The sequence below is a fragment of the Candoia aspera genome, chromosome 2 (genome assembly GCF_035149785.1).
Source record: "Candoia aspera isolate rCanAsp1 chromosome 2, rCanAsp1.hap2, whole genome shotgun sequence".
Taxonomy (NCBI): Eukaryota; Metazoa; Chordata; class Lepidosauria; order Squamata; family Boidae; genus Candoia; species Candoia aspera.
Window position 1 is genome coordinate 16,931,898 of NC_086154.1, and position 17,224 is coordinate 16,949,121.

General features: G+C 43.8%; 1 protein-coding gene across 2 annotated transcripts in view; it reads left to right on the forward strand.

Moving 5' to 3' along the window:
• TRIM39 (tripartite motif containing 39) overlaps positions 1-9,986 on the forward strand; it is a 31,520-nt gene extending 21,534 nt beyond the window's left edge. For both annotated transcript variants that reach the window (XM_063291342.1, XM_063291343.1), the window contains one exon: positions 7,807-9,986. In XM_063291342.1, coding sequence (XP_063147412.1) covers positions 7,807-8,354 — 548 coding nt within the window. In that variant the 3' untranslated portion in view covers positions 8,355-9,986. The remainder of the gene's footprint in view (positions 1-7,806) is intronic.
• The last annotated feature ends 7,238 nt before the right edge of the window (positions 9,987-17,224 follow it).

Genomic DNA, 17,224 nt, shown 5'->3' on the forward strand with positions numbered 1-17,224 from the left:
AAAGCCCTGAATGACAAACAACCTGATTTGTCTCTACAGGATCTGGATTTCCAGGTAGTATGGGACAACGCAACCAAATTGCAGCATACCAAAAGTCAAGGATGGTGGCTGTCAGTTCTTTTTCCAACATGCCATCATTGTTGAGGCATTGCAGTCATGTTCACTGAACAGACAACATTCAGATCCAGTGGATTAAGAAGGAGAGGAAGTTCAGTACATTGGAAGCATTGGGAAACTTGTCCTTAATGGATCGCGATCTACTATATTTTGCATGCCTTATACCATTTTATCAAATGGAGGAAAGCAGCTCTGTTTTTCTTTAACAATCAGAGGCAGGTTGCAAATAGTTACAGGTATACAGAGCAACAAACTACACTGCCAGATATGCCATCTACTGCAGTTCTTAGTTTCTAGCTGAACCTATAGCCCTCGACCATCATCCCTAGCTATGCTCACAGACCAAAGGAAGAAGAAAATCATGAATGTTTCCTTTAATGGAGTGTGGCTATTCAGGTTTAAGCAGAGGGCATACTGGATGTGAGGCACATGCTTGAAACTTCATGGATCTTCAGCAGAACCAGCCTGCTTCTTGTCCTCAGTATGGAGCTGTATACCACTCAAGAATGATGCCTACATCTCCTCTAGTCCCTTCACAGGTAAATGGATTAAAGGAAACTGCACCTCAGCCCCAAGGATCAGACTTAGTCTTGGAGGAAAACCTTCCAGTCTCATAAGCAGCAGTTTTGGAAGATGGCACACGTACCATGATTTTGGCCCATTAACTGATCACCTTGATTGCGATTGCTGTAGTCGGTTGGGTAGCCTTCATTGTCAAACATATCTACCATGCCGAGCTTGTATTCCCACTTCTGTCAGCATCCTAGTCAATCATCCCTCTTCTGGCAGGTGCATAGACTACTATTCAAAGACACAATAGACTTTCCCCACGAGATCTGGTAGAATTTTTATTCTAGCTACGGTGCTGCTGCTGAGAAGGACAAAGACTTGTGGCCCATCCTGGACCTGAGGGATGTGAATGTGAATTCAGGATGGTATCTTCCATTTTATCTTTCCACTATTGCAAGAAGGGCAGTGCTTTGCATCCATCATTCTGACCTGATAGGTGTATGTTTCCACATCAATGTCATATTCAGCCACCAGAAATCCTTATGCCTCTCCTTCAGCTAAACCGTTGCTTTGTGCTTTTCTATTATATCTATAGCAGCAATAGTGGCATCTCGACAAACATGAGAGGTGATGGTTATCAAATACTTAAATGACTGGCTGTTGATCACTACCACCCAGAAAAGAATTATATAGGGCGTATGTATGGCCCTTACCTTGCTTGAGTACATAAGCCTGAAAGTTAACTTCCAAAAAAAAATCATACTTCTCTCTCTCTCAGGTTCTAAAGTTCATTGGCGTTAAGATCGCTGTGATTGACTTCAGACAAAGTGGATGCAATCTCTACACTGGTCTCATGAACCAGTTTCATGAATCCAGTTCCTGCTCATGTGATCCTACAACTCCCGAGTCATATAGTGCAATCTACAAGACTCCATTTGTGACCCTTACAGGCTTGGTACCTCCTGTTGGTTGCACAGATATTGAAGATGTCAGATGGCACTTTACATCCTAGAAGAGTAGGTGACTCCCTGGAATATATGGACAATTTAGTAAGAGACAACTTTTGATGAAACTCTCTCCTCTCTAACTCTTATTCTAGATGCCTGCCTCATAAAATGGTGGTCATATTGTCTATTTCTAGGAATCAAGGGGTCATAGTTAAGAACCGAGAAGATGCTTCACATCAACCATCTAAGACCTCTAGTGATACTTAAGTTCTAAATGTTTTGGGACTGTATTACAATATTGAACACTCCATGTTGGGCAATACAGTGACAATCTGCTACATGCCCGAGCAGGGAGACACCAAGTTCTCCCTTGCATTGCTCCTCTCACTGTACCTTGGGACTGATGCATGAAGAACGTGATTAATGTTCCTGGATACCCAGCAGATGCTCTAAGCCATTCCTTACCTACAACATATGGATGGAAAGTGAAACAGTATTGTAGTTACACTTTTCTGGCAGTGTTCCTCCAGCAGGTGTTGTTCTGTCTACCACTGTGACAAACTCAGTGCTTGCATTAGTGTTGTAGCTGGTTAAGAGGCTCCAAATCCTTCCTCTCATCCTCATGATCAGAATATTTGCAGCAATAGAAATGGAACTGATTGGATCTTAATTGCCCAGTTGTAGTCCTACAGGCTGCCAGACCCATTGGGACTTTGTAAGGGCTGAATTAGATACCTGGATTTGCGGTCATTCAAATTCACGGCATGGAGGTTCAGACCTGAATTCTATTTGATTTCATTTGGGAAGCCTTTCTAACAACAGAGACACTGTACCTGTAAAGGATGTACTTTTAGATGGCAAAAATTCATGGGGTTTGCAGTATGTCGTCACTTGATACTTCATCATTTTTTGCCGTCTCCAGCATTGCAATCTCTTTTTCCTCATTAAAAGTTGATGCGCTGACCTTCTCTACATCCATCCTCAGGTAGACAATGCTTCCATTTTCTCAAATGACGCCGTTCACGAAGGGATTGTTGAGGCTCTTCTTTGTTGGTAGCCTGGAGTCTGTCCTTAGCACTTGCAGTGTTTACACTGATACCCTCTGAACTGAAAACTCATTTCTTACCATTCCTCTTGGCGAAAATTGCCTTCCTTGTGACAATTGCTTCCCTTGCAGGGTGAGGGAAGATTCCTGCTCCCAGCATTGTTCCTCCATCCAGCTGGGTCTTTCAGCTAGATATTTCTTACCTCCCTAAACTTCTTTCTCCTGTCCATGTTCTGGCTTATTTCACTAACCCATTCCGCAGTTTAGAGCACAACTTAAATGTGCAGAGGCCTTTGTCTTCACTGCATTGCATCTCATAGCAGCTTTTTCCTTTCTGCAAGAAGGAAACACCCAGTGCTTTTGGAGATGCATTCTTGAAATTCTGAAGCTTTGTCCTGAGATGGCTGGCTGAGTGTGAAGCCACTCCATCAGCGTAGTATCACCTTCGGCTGTCTTTCTCAAATATGCCACTTCCAGCCTTAATGCCAAGGAGCTGCTTGATCTCAGTCCTCAATGTTTATGAGACACTATAGATCAGTGTTTCTTAACCGTGGCAACTTTAAGATGGGTGGACTTCAGCTCCCAGAATTCCCCAGCCATGCTGGCTGGGGAATTCTGGGAGTTGAAGTCCACCCATCTTAAAGTTGCCACGGTTGAGAAACACTGTTATAGGTTCTCTATTAGCTCCAGGAAGGACTTTGCTTTCAAAACAGTCTTCTCCTCAGCCTTTCTGAGCACTTACCCCCGTACTAGGTTCAGGACTTATAAATCATCATATTTGTGAATCACACACGAAGAGCTGGTTACTTACCCATAATTATTTCTCTGAGTGGTTCATCTGTCAGTGCTGCAGTGTACTCCATTTTGGTGCCAGTCATATTGGTTGGCATCAGTAGGTGCCGTTATGTTGAAACTGATGAGACAGGTGGTAGTTTTACCTAAAGCTGTGTATTGGTATAGGGATATATATGTATGTATGTATGTATGTATGTATATTTTAATCCGTTCAATTGTGTCCAATTCTCAGAGACTGCCTGGACAAGTTCCTGCAGTTTTCTTGGCAAGATTTTCGGAAGTGGTTTGCCATTGCCTCCTTCCTAGGGCTGAGCGAGAGGGACTGGCCCAAGGTCACCCAGCCGGCTTGCATGCCCGAGGCGGGACTAGAACTCTCATACCACGCCTGATTGGCTCTTGGGCTGAGCGAGAGGGACTGGCCCAAGGTCACCCAGCCGGCTTGCATGCCCGAGGCGGGACTAGAACTCTCATACCACGCCTGACTGGCTCTTGGGCTGAGCGAGAGGGACTGGCCCAAGGTCACCCAGCCGGCTTGCATGCCCGAGGCGGGACTAGAACTCTCATACCACGCCTGATTGGCTCTTGGGCTGAGCGAGAAGGACTGGCCCAAGGTCACCCAGCCGGCTTGCATGCCCGAGGCGGGACTAGAACTCTCATACCACGCCTGATTGGCTCTTGGGCTGAGCGAGAGGGACTGGCCCAAGGTCACCCAGCCGGCTTGCATGCCTGAGGCGGGACTAGAACTCTCATACCACGCCTGATTGGCTCTTGGGCTGAGCGAGAGGGACTGGCCCAAGGTCACCCAGCCGGCTTGCATGCCCGAGGCGGGACTAGAACTCTCAGTCTCCCAGTTTCTAGCCTGATGCCTTAACCACAACACCAAACTGGCTCATGCGGATAGTGCTTTTGCCTAAAATCTTAGGTGTGGAACATTCCAAACATGATATAATTATATTTCTGAATTCACTCAGAACTGAAGGTACAGGTACTGTAAATAACCAGTCTCTACCTTGCTGGATCAGACCATAGTTCATTTCCTCCTAGAAATTGGTAACGTGGCACCCATGGGAGCCAGGGCATCCAAATTAGCACTAGGATCTCAAGGGGGAAAAAAGTGTAATTAAGCAAAAATTTATTTGAAAATACAGAACCTTACTAGATTTTTACTGTTTAATTTTTTAATTAAAATATCTAAAAGTAATGCTTGATTTTTTAAAAATTGGCAGAGTTGACATATTATATGATACCTAATTAATACCTAATTTAACACACCAATTTGGTTCGTTAGTGGTTGGACACTTTGTATTTGTAATCTCACAAACAGCAGAAAGGCAACTGTTGCTCCTGTTGTTTATCCTCACTCTAGTGTTCAGTGTTAAGTCTCCAAAGTTTTCCTTTAACTCTCATGTCTCCACCGTTGATGGAGTCATTGTCCATAAATTTGTTGAAACTTGCTTTAAAAGCCATCTAAATAAATGGCTGTACATAGAAAATTCCCTGGTTTATATTTAACCAGACTTCGTTTCTGTTATCTTGCTTTGGAGATGAAAGGAGACCTCAGCTTGGAGGTATTGATAAAAAGAGGGAATGAGTAACAGGGCGCACACTACCATTAGCTAGGACTCGGGTTTGAAGGCACCTAGTACAGGAAACATACGCCTGACTGTCCCAATGTTTTCATCCATTGTTGCTGTGATCGTATCAATCCATCGCATTGAGGGTCTTCCTCATCTCCGCTGGCCCTCAAGCGATCGGTCTTTCCTGACGATGTGCCCAAAGTATGAGAGTCTAAGCCTAGTTATCTTCGCCTCTAGGGAACATTCTGGTTGCATTTCTTCTAAAACTGGTTTGTTTGTTCTTCTGGCAGCCCATGGTGTTTTCAGTGATCTTTGCCAACACAATTCGAACGCATCAGTTCAGGCATATGGCGCAAGACCAAACAGCATTTTGTTCTGTTATACACAGGGTCACCCTGAGTCGTAAACGACTCAACGGCAACTAACAACAAAAACAACAAAATACAGGAAGCATACTGAAGGACGCTGATCTTGGTTTTCTCGCTTTCTGGCAGTCCCCTGAGAACCTGTTGAGTATGCCACCTTGAGATTTGTTGAATATAGGAAAATCAGGCGTTGATTAACTGAAGTGTGTTTACCCCAACCTGCAAAAATTATTTCGGGAATTCATGAGAAACCATGTTGCTCTCCAAATGGGAAGACTGACATTTGCCTATCTTGTAAATCATCTTTTGTTTGTTTACTTGTGGATATATCTGGCAAGATTGCTGCCCTTATTTTCTGTTGCTACTTACCTTGCATGCCTAAAGCTTAGTAAAGCGTTGATTTTTCTTTTATCCGTGTAGGTGTATCAAACCAGGGTAAGGATTCCAATGCCAAGTTCAGTCAGTCCTGGTCTAGGTTAAGCTGAGAAGAGTCCTGTTCCTTTTTAATAGTAACTAAATAAGAGAGAAGCATAAAGTAGAGAGAGAAGTAATAAAGAATGATATTAGGATGTGCTCTTCCTGGCTCGTTCTGGGCCAGATAACTAACTAACAAAAAAAAAAAAAGATGACCTGCACTTTGTCCTTTGTTCTGGAATCTGCAGCCCATTTTCATGGATACCTTGCTGCTGCTTTTCAACAGAGTTTTCCACAATTACAGAATAGCCTCTTCCAATTTATAGGCTTGGCCTTTGTACCATTTTTTAGCAATCTGAATTAGAAACAGACAGACTTCACACTATTACACTATGAGAGAAGGGAATGCAGAAGTGCCACTTTCTGCAAGCAGTGTGGCGATACCATTCAACATTGTCTAGTTGGAGCTTACTGTGTTGTGTGAATTTGACTTAGTCACTAGTTGTCTTAAGTAAACCATGGCTTTGTGTGTCCCATGAACCCTGCCAGTTACAGAAAACCCATGGTTTTCTCAAAGCTCTGCAGGCAGTAGGCTGTGGAGAAACTTGGAAGGGTAAGCAACATCTCTTTTAAGTATTCTTCCCACTACATAAAGTTTGACCATGACCCTCCTCATGAATCCTTTGCTGATCTTTACAGAAGACTAGAGCAGCAATGGGTAATGTGACTCCCATCATCCTTCCCCAATGGCCATACAATCTAGGGCTGAGGGAGGCTGGAGTTCAGGAATGGGTGTATGGGAAGGGTGAGGTCCCTGGACTCTTGTACTCTACGTGGAAACAGCATGCAGCAAACAAAATATCTGCTAATTAGTAAATAAAATAGCCGCTAGGATTGGAATTGGAATTCACTTGGCAGAATATATTCTATCGGTACTTTAAAGATGCGCTGCCTCCTAGTGCATTTCTAAGCAAAAACCCAAGTGCTGAATCTTTTTGGGCTGGGACTGGAGTATAGACTGGAGTGCTTGCTTGCACCCCACCCTGTCTGTGTTGCAGTTCTCTTCAGACATTCCTAAAGCAAAGCATGCAGTCAAACTCTTTTTTTGGCTGGGGCATGCCTCAGCAAAGGTCAGCCCTCTGAGTCCTCACACTGATATGCCTGCTGCACTAGGCGAATACTTCAAATACATTTTCTGAGCCTTTTATGCTTCCGAAGGTTGCGGGGTTGTTTTTTTTTTCCTGCTTCCAAGGGCTGTAGGCAGCATGACAATTGAAAAGTGATGTTTTCACAGAGCTGTTCTTTTATAAAGCTAAATAAGTGGCTTCTGGGTGAGGACTGTGGAGAATTAAGACCTCTCCAAGGAAGCAGAGATGATATTGCGGCACAGACCAGTGGGCCAGCTGGCAAGTCCAGGCCAGCGGAGCCTCTCTGGGTAAGGAGAGGCTGAGAGGTCGTTCACCTGCACTCTGGACAGCTGCTCCTCATGAGGAGACCGCAGGACTTAAAGGTCCTTGCAGTCGACCTGTGAGTCAAATGGCTGGGAGACAAGGGGGATACAACTAGCTCGCAGCCGCAGTAGAGCCTTTAAGGACACTGGGTTTGACCAAAACCTCACTTTCTTAAACACATTTGGATGTAATAATTTAAAGTTAAAAAAAGAGTTTGTGTCCCTGGCATTCAGCTGGAGAAAGACTCCAGGCCTGGAAATAGAAAGGGTTTAGAGGACCTGTGTGGGCCATAGACTTTCCAAGCCTGCTTAGAGATTGCAGTGCACATGTGCTGGTTGTGGATGCTGCTACTTTGTAAAATATTCGCAGCCTCATTTCGTTGTTTAAAAAGAATCTGCTGAACGTTGCTATTGAGGAAGGCAGTTCTGGGGAGCTGGTAGAAGTAACCATATCTGAGAGAGTGTCAAAGGCTATATTCTGAATTGGCTGGGGGAAAAAGGCCAACCAAATGAAGGGGGGATATACTGTAATAGCCTAACCATGAGAGAAATGACAGAGACAAACACATGTCCTTTTTTCCTGCAGAAGATTTGACCCTGGACCCTGAAACAGCTCACCCCAACTTAGTGCTCTCTGAGGACCGCAAGAGCGTCAAGTTTGTGGAGCAGCGCTTGCGAGATCTACCCGATAGCCCAAGACGTTTTACCATCTATCCTTGTGTGCTGGCCACAGAAGGCTTCACTTCAGGCCGCCACTACTGGGAGGTAGAGGTGGGCGAGAAGACTCATTGGGCCCTTGGAGTTTGTAATGACTCAGTGAGCCGTAAAGGGGAGACGACCTCTCTACCGGAGACGGGCTATTGGCGGGTACGGCTATTCAATGGGGACAAGTATGCGGCCACCACAACCCCATTCACTCCACTGCACGTCGCTATCAAGCCTAAGCGAGTAGGTGTCTTCCTGGACTACGAGGCTGGCAAGCTTTCCTTCTACAATGTGACGGACCACTCCCACATGTATACTTTTACCGACACCTTCACCGAGAAGCTTTGGCCTTTTTTCTATCCAGGGATCCGTGCTGGGCGCAAGAACGCAGCCCCGCTAGTCATCCGGCCGCCCACGGACTGGGAGTGACAAAATGGCCAAATCCCCATCTTCCTTTGCTATGCTTAGCCCTTGAATTACGTAGAGGGAGTTTTTATAACTCAGCTTCTAAATGGGGAAGAGCGCAGGCATCAGTGGCCTGCCTACCAAGCAACGTCATCCCCAACCAGAAGCAGCAAAGCATCACAGAAGGGAAGGGCTTTCACACCAAGTGTTTAATGTTAGGCTTCTAATGCTATCAAAGCAATGTTACACTAGGAAAGTTATGGAGAAGGCAGACCTTTCTAAAGAGCTTGTACTTTTCTGTAATCTAAAACTTCAGGCTCTGAAATTTTGGATTGCAGTTAAATGCGGGGGGAACAAAACCTCTTAAGCTTAGTCTAGTGTTTGAAACAAGCTGTACGGATTGCATTGGCCTTGGGCGAGGCTGAGTCAAATGGGCGAGAGTGAAAAGACGGCCGTTCTGTGTGCTGTGGAGGGAGGTAATCTCCCTTTGAAGGGGGTTGTGATACATGTTTAACTTTTGCTTCTATAATTAGTGGAAATGATCTACTCCTTGACAGCCTGTTTTTACTGGCCGGTCGAGTGGATGCAGAATAAAACTATAGTGCATAGTGAGAATAGACCAAGGAGGCGGTAGGGAGATCATTCTCTTTGCCACTCCAAGCTGATTGTTCAAAGCCACCTCTATGCATTGCTGACGCTTTGCTGTTCACTTGTGGCTGCAGCCAACTGGCAGAGGTGGCCTGTGAAAGAACAAGCGATGAACCCACAATGTTGATTCAGCTACAGAAGGAAGCGTCTGGTGGCGTCCTTTGGCAGTGTGTTGTGCGGTTCGAATGCATTGTGACTGCATCAGAAGGGCTAGTGCGCAATATCTCCCAGCTTGTAGTTTTTTGCCTGTGTTGTTTCAGCTTTGTAACCTCAGATGCAAGTAGACTCCCTCAGTGGTAAGTTGAGTGGTGGGCATCTTATCTGTGGATGAGACGAATAACTTACGGTGTTTACATCATCAGGGAAATGCCACAGATTAAAAAAGACAGACAGGGATGCAGAGAAGTCAAATCTAGTAACTTTCAGCAGGAATTTGAATGTCTTCCAGTACTTCACCACAAACATAATCACCTGTCCTGTCCTTTCTTCAGTATGATCTCTAGCACCTATGGACAGGTACAGCTGAGCCAAAATAAGACAGGGGAGGGTGTGTTCAGTGTAAAACTTCCCACCAACCTTCTTCCCCTGCTTTCAAGCCACTATTCTTCAAATGCATCTCCCCTTTAGGAGACGGGCATTGAACGAAGCCAAAAACTGTTTGCACATTCAGAGTCCAGGTAAATTGGGTTGACTGTGCAGCGACGTGCCATCAACCTGCTAGCTACGTGATCCCCGTTGATCCCAGAGCCTTTGCTAGCCTGTCGCCCTCTTTATTTGTTAGGGGACAGCTTTCATGATTGCCATATAGCATGGCCAATGGTTGTACATCATGGGAACTTTAATTCCAAGTCATCCAGCAGCAGCAGTGGGAGGCTGTCTTCGAAAGAAGGCCTGTTTGGTTTTGTGTGAGGGTTCTGGCAGAATGGTTTCGAAATACAGATGGGAAAAGATAGCAGCAGCAAATCTGTGGTAAACAGCATGCACAATAATAAAGTGGAAGATACCTTACGGATGCGTCTTTGTGTGTTGGTGTGTGTGTAATTCTTTTCCCCTCCCCTTTGACCTTAAAAAAGCCTGACAACGATCATACAACCCCTTGGTAAAGGAATCCCAGCTGCCTTCATTTTAGCTACCAAGGTTCTGTTCTAGATAAAGGAATTTCAGATGAAACCAACTGAAGTGGAAAAACACGGGTCCTTAGCCAGTTCTCAATGTTTACAATTAGACCAGATTTCTCTTTCAAATTATGTATGAAATCCTGAGTACTTTGTTATGTCTGGGTCCATTTTTTAAAAAAAAAATTGACTGACATTCGTAGGACAGCGGGTGGTGAGTTGAGTAAGACCAAGTCAACCATTCTTGCTTCTGGGGAAGCTGGCAGCAGCCTTTCTGAGCTTCTGCAGCATATGTGAGTTAAGTCTGATTTTCTTTTAAAAAAGGCTTCTTTTTCCAGGCAATTATTATACGAGAAGAGAGTCTACTTCTTGATAGTCGAGGATTAGGGTGTGTGAAATAAGGGCACAGCCAGAAGGAGCGCTCCTGAATAGCTAAAGGACTTGGGAGTTTAAAAACCTAAGTGGCGACATATATTGAATGTGAAACTCCTTGAATGTGTCAGAAAATATTTGTACAGGAACCTTTCAGTTCCTACAAGGATTTCAGTTTGCTGCCCAGTCTCAAATTAGTACTTGGCTGATCAAACTCAAAATGATCAAAGTGATGTTTTGATGGTTCCCATATAAATTTTGTTGGCCATCTGGGAATTGAGAATGAGACAGGCCTATTACATTTAACTTGCCTTTTCCTTCTAATAGTGCTGTGTGTGTGTGCGTGTGTGCGCGCACGCTTGCACGAATGCACAGAGAGGTTTGTGTAGCTGGAACCCTTGAGTACAACTACACTGGCCGTTCTCCAGCAACCCACAGCTTAACGCAAGATGTGTGTGTTGTGGCTTGTAAAGTTGTTAATAATAATAAAATCTGTTTTAAGTGGGCTCTTCATGACTTCTCAGCATAGAAAGTATCAGGGTAACTTAAAATTCGAGATGAGCCAAAAGTACAGAACTTCAAAGTTCAACACCAGGCTATTTCAGACTAATGCTTCAAACAAACAAAAAACTGGGATCGCTGTAGAAATTACATGGAAACATTCTGGCAGTGAAAAAGCAAATTTGATCTGGAATACTATTTGAAAAAGGACTGGAAAGTTTTCCAAGCATAATGCTTTTAAGCAAAGCTGAGATATGCCATACTAGGATTAATCACTAGTGTGCAAAGCTAAGATTCTGGGATTTATTTCATTTATGGCTAAATTTATTTTAGCTAACAGTCTTTGCAGTGCAAGTATACAACTATACAAAATTATACAACGTATGAACATATTCTTTAGTTACTTGCAAATCAGCAGAAATAAATTTCAAACCAGTAACCATTAAGGGCATTTGCTACTTTTATGGTCAACTGCAATTCCAGAGAGAAAGCTTGTTCAGTTTTCTAGCTGCTGTTGCAAACTTTGCAACCTGCTCAGTTTTGTAAGAATTCTTACCTACCAGACGTTTTGTCACAATCTCAGTATCTTCTAAGGTATTCCACTGCTGAAGAGTGACAAGAAATTTATCCTTGATTGACCTAATGGGCAGGGGAGTAAGGGTAAATATTTTTCCCCCCACTAAAAATTATACTTATTTTCTCAAAAGGAAGGTGACCCTGATTTTAAGATGAATGTTTCTTCAATGAAGAATACAGACACCTTTCCAAGTTGTTAAACTCGAGTTGACAATTTCAGTCTAAACAAATTCTGAAGATTCCCTCCATAATAAATTGTTACGTGTGAAACATTTGTATATGTGTATGCATATATGCATAAGGGACGCGGTGGTGCTGCGGGTTAAACCGCTGAGCTGCTGAGCTTGCCGATCGGAAGGTCGGCAGTTCGAATCCGCATGATGGGGTGAGCTCCCGTTGTTAGTCCCAGCTCCTGCCAACCTAGCAGTTCGAAAACATGCAAATGTGAGTAGATTAATAGGTACCGCTTCGGTGGGCAGGTAACGGTGTTCCGTTCAGTCATGCCGGCCACGTGACCAGGGAACTGTCTACGGACAAACGCCGGCTCTTCGGCTTTGAAATGGAGATGAGCACCGCCCCCTAGAGTCGGACACGACTGGACTTAATGTCAAGGGAAACCTTTACCTATGCATATATGGGTGTGTGTGTATGTATACACGACAGAAGTCATCCTCCAAAAAACCTCAGGACCAGGACCAGAGTACAAATATAAATACTAATTGAATTAATAACTAAATAAAATTGCTTGTGAAATGAAATAATTTCTTTTAGAAAATTAATTGATCCCCATCCACTTACACCACCTATTATTTTCTCTCTAACACACAAACCACTCTTACGCAGAAACACAAAAGTACACATGTGGCTGATCCAGAAGTGAGATGAGGGAAAGGGTTTAGCTGGGAAATGAACAGAAGGGAAGCAGAGGGAAATTAAATTTGATGGAGCTGAGAGGAGGGAATGAATTCCTGAATTGACAAGGAAAGAAAAGCACAGTTCATGCATTATAAGGAATTAAATTCACTAGGCAAGCAGTACCTTTCAAGAATGTTCAGGCTAAAATTCAGAGGCATCCACGTTTTTCCAGTAGTAAATGTTTACACCTTATTCCACATTTCCCAAATCTCTGAGCCACCAAATATTTGTGCTACAGCTTTTCCTATATAGATTTTTTCATGTTTTATCAACTCTCCTCCCCCTGAAAGAAAAAGTATATGTTCTGTTGCAGGCTGCATTTTTTATTTCCTGCTAATGAGAGATCTACTAAAGTTTATTAACATGTACACCCTGAAATGTAAAGAACATGGCCTCCAGGCCAAATAAAGCTCTCATTTTTTGTTTTTCAAAAAATAACCACTTTTTAGAGTGGTGATTACTAAATTTCTCTTTTGCAGAAATTTCCCATCGTAATCAGCAGTCTTAGAAAGCCTCCCATACAGAATTCAGGGAAAGGAGGATCGTATCATCTTCATACATCAGAATAGGCAGTTTCTGGTCCTGAACTGATGGATGAAAACTAATGAAGATGAAGGTTTGAACACCGCATTGTTGATGTGAAAATTAAAGAGAGATAATTGATATAATACCAATATTAAATATTTTAATATCTATTGTTGTTTAGAAGAGCCGTGAAGACCCGGCTCTTCACCCAGGCCCTTGGTGAGGAAAAGACAGATCCCTCACTTCATCGTGCTTGTCTGTCCGTCTTTCTTTTCGTTTTCATTTATATCACAGCCCATCTCCCCCAACGGGGGACTCTGGGCGGTTTACAATAACAGTAATAATAAAAACATAACCTACATTACCATCTAAAAACATAAATAAGCAAATGAATATCTATTTCATAATATTTATCGATTTTGTTGTATTTTGATTGTTTTGTGCTACTCAGAGTCATTGAGAGTTGGGAGACATACCATCATCATCATCCCTCTCTGTTAAATCTCCAGAATGTCTTTATAATACTGTGACGCACTCTCTGAACCAACAACATTTGGCCCACAACGGTCTGTCCACTAAGTCTAAAGCAGAGGTTTTGGGATCCATATGCTACAGGGACTGATGTTGGTTAGGGTCCAGCATAACCTGCTACCTTTGCACTGCGGGGAAGCAAGGGTGGAGACGGAGAAACCATGGTGTCTGCCTTTTGACTTCATTCTAATATAAATGTTGTGGGATCTGTATCCAAAATATATCCTAGCAGTTGAATTAGGAAGAGGATGTTTAGAAGCCTGGGATATCACAGGAGAAAAAGGACAATAACGTATTTGTCATCCAGTAACAATTTAAAACCTTATTTAAGCAATCATTAAAAAGAGAGCAGAGGAATATGATATGGAAAATACAGAATTGGTGGACTCCTGGAATGGAGATGAAGTGATTGTCCTGCAAGACTCTGCCAATTAATTGCTTTGCATACATGGAATTATGATTCATCTACATCTGTTTACCGAGAAAAGAAATTCTGGAATTGTGAGCTGATCAAGCATTCTGATTATTTAAAACAAACAATAATCTATCAGCAACCGAATGACTGATAGGCCCAGAACACTGGCATGATCCCAGTAACCATGCCTGTGGGAAGGCACAGTGGGGAGATGCTTCTGCTTATAATAAATCATTTGTCTCTGCAGCAGAACCACAAAGCTTCCTCCCACATTGTCTTCTCTGGCACCATTACTTAACTTTCCCCCTTTTCAATAATCTGGCCCACCAAGCCCATCCTGTACATTTCACATTAATTTCAATCTTCCCATGCGTATCTTCGTACACAGTGATTTCATTCTTCCCAGTAGCCGAATGGAAGATAACATCATTCTCTCCACATGTCACCACCAGTACCGCATCATTCTGCACAACTAGCGGTTCCTTCTTCAGCAAAGGATCGTTACCTTGTCGTGGTGCTGGAGCTTGAGCACCTCAGTGACGCCATGAGCTAAACCGTGAAGGGCCACCCAAGACGGGAAGGTCATGACGGAGAGGTCAGACTAAATGCGATCCCTGGGGAAGGTAATGGCAACCCACCCCAGTATTCTTGCCGTGAAAACCGACATATCTCTGGTTGTACTAAATGAATAAACAACAAGCAATTCCTTGGGAAATTCCTCTATCACCTTATTTAGGCACTGCCGCAGCTCTTCTGAGCCTTCATGGGAGGCCAAATCTTGGAAGACTCTCAAAATGCTGGCAAGACTGAGTGGTAAAGGCTGGCACCCCAGCCTTGCCACATGGACTTTTGAATTGGCTTGACCTTGTAATTTGTTTGGCCATCTACCCAGAACACTTCAATGTAGTTTTCCCCTTTACCTGACACAAACTCCTTCCTTGTTCCATTACACTCAAGGATCATCTTGGCATTCTCCTTTACAATATTCGGCTCCAATGTGAATTCCTTGATAGCTTTATCCAAGCAATTTTCCATGATCCCAGAAAATGATTTCTTGGTTTCCAGCAGGGTTGCCACAGTGAGATTTCTGCCTCCTGCTTTAAAGGGAGTGCTGTTAAAGTGTTCCTGAATGGGCAGTTTGTACCAAAACCACAATTCTCTAATAACAGTAAGAAGAAGGAAAGAAACCAGAATCAAAGCCACGTGCTTCTTTTGATCAAAGGCCCAGTCATTGCGCACTTATGGGAGAAACAGGACCCATTATATTTGATGCTACTTTTTATGATTGTCATGAGTGCCGTTGAGCTGAAGACATCAGCACAACGGCACACATGACAATAACAAGGAAGCAGAGGAAGGGACTCAAGATAAGCATAGCACGCACAACAACAGACACAGACCCTGGGCGGATGATTCAGCCATCAGGACACAAAAGAGAAAGAAGGAAAGACAAAGACTAGGCGGATCACGAGGCACACCCAAGCTGTTAGCAAAAGCGCAACGGAGATCGCCCAGCTGACAGCAATCACCGGCTGAAGGAGGAAACCGATGATGGGCGATCCCGGGGCACCAGCTGGGGCCTCGCAACCCTTCACCTACCGGCACGACAGTATGCAGGACAAAGGGGGGATGACGTAACCCAAGGTGAGGGGGCGCTGACCGGCGCGGGGTATTTAAACCCCGCACCGGCGCGCTCCCCTCACTCTCAGCTTTTTTCGCAACTGACACTACGTATGAAATAAACCGGAACCTGCTCTTCTTTGAATCAGCGTCTGTGTTTTACTCTGCGGTAGGCAGTGCATGACAATGATATGCCACAACACCACAGAGTTTTGTAACAGGAGCCCCCAGAGTTCCTTCAGGTAGGACTCACTGTATTCTTCATCAAGCAGAAAAGGCTGAAGGAGATCCCTGTCCTCTTTCATAGTGGCAAGAGCTGTCAGTAAAAAACAGTTTGGATTTAGGGTATCCCAAGCCACATACAGGGGACACAACATACTGCCCAGAACTACCACAGTACTGGCAAAGCTCTAAATGGAACCCACAAAATCTCAACATTAAATAGTTTTCTTTGAACCTTTAAACAGCTGAAATTTTGTAAGATTGTCCAATCTTGTGAGGTCAACCTCCCCATTGCCTGAACAGGTAGCTGACCCATGCCTCTTTAGTTTATTCTACTACCAAATACAAATTCAAAAATAGCTCTGTCAGATGCTATACATACAACATATACTTCCAAGAGGCTATATTTAATTTTTCTATTATTTTGGTCTCTAGAAACTGCAAAAGACTATCTGGTGACAAGGCTGTTTAATTATTACTTCTATGATTTCATCGTGGTTGTTCTCCCACTTTGACCTGCAGCTGATTTAGCATTTAATTAATGATATCATTACTAGTATTTTGCTTGCATCTTCCCAGCTATACATACTCCCCCGTGCAAGCTGTTGCAGGGAAGGTACAGGTAGTCCTCACTTACTGACCACAATTGGGACCAGCAAATCCATCACTAAGCGACTTGGTTGTAAATCAAAAGAATCATATGACCGTGCCAACTTATGACAGTTCCAGTTGTGGTCGTTAAACGAAGCACGTGTGGTTGTTAAACGTGACATATGACTGTGACTTGTGACTTCCTGCCGGCTTCCCCATTGACTTTGCTTGTTGGAAGCCAGCAGTGAAGGTGGCAAGTGGTGATCACACGACTGTGGGACACTGTGACCGTCGTAACTGTGCCCGAATCATGATCATGTGACCGTGGATACGCTACGACGGCCACAACTTTGAGGACCAGTCGTAAGTCCCACTCATTCAGTACTGTCGTAACTTTGAATGGTTGCTGAATGAGGGATTGTCAGATGAGACTACCTGTATAGCCAGAAAAAGTTGTCAACATCGTGAAATTTCATAGGCCGTTATAACAATGACAGCAACAGCAGCAGGAATACCAGTCATAGCCCCAATAGCACACCACTTGCAGCCACTGGTGGGTTACAAGTTAAAAGAGGGGCAGTATCAGCTGAGAGGAGAGAGGAAGATGTAGGGTTGTAATAGCATTGTTGCCGAGGGTATGAAAGAATTTCCCTAACAAAACAACAATGAAAGGTGAAGGCCATGCATGGGGTGGGGAGAGGAGGGCCCTGCATTAATGCTGCCAGGGATCACTTATAACCCAATCAGATGCTATTAAGGGGACCACAGTTTGACTTCTAAGACCATACTTGGTAATGGAAGAAAGAGGGTGCTACAATCTCCACAGAACTATCAGGGAAGAGGGATGACTCTGGGCAGTGTAC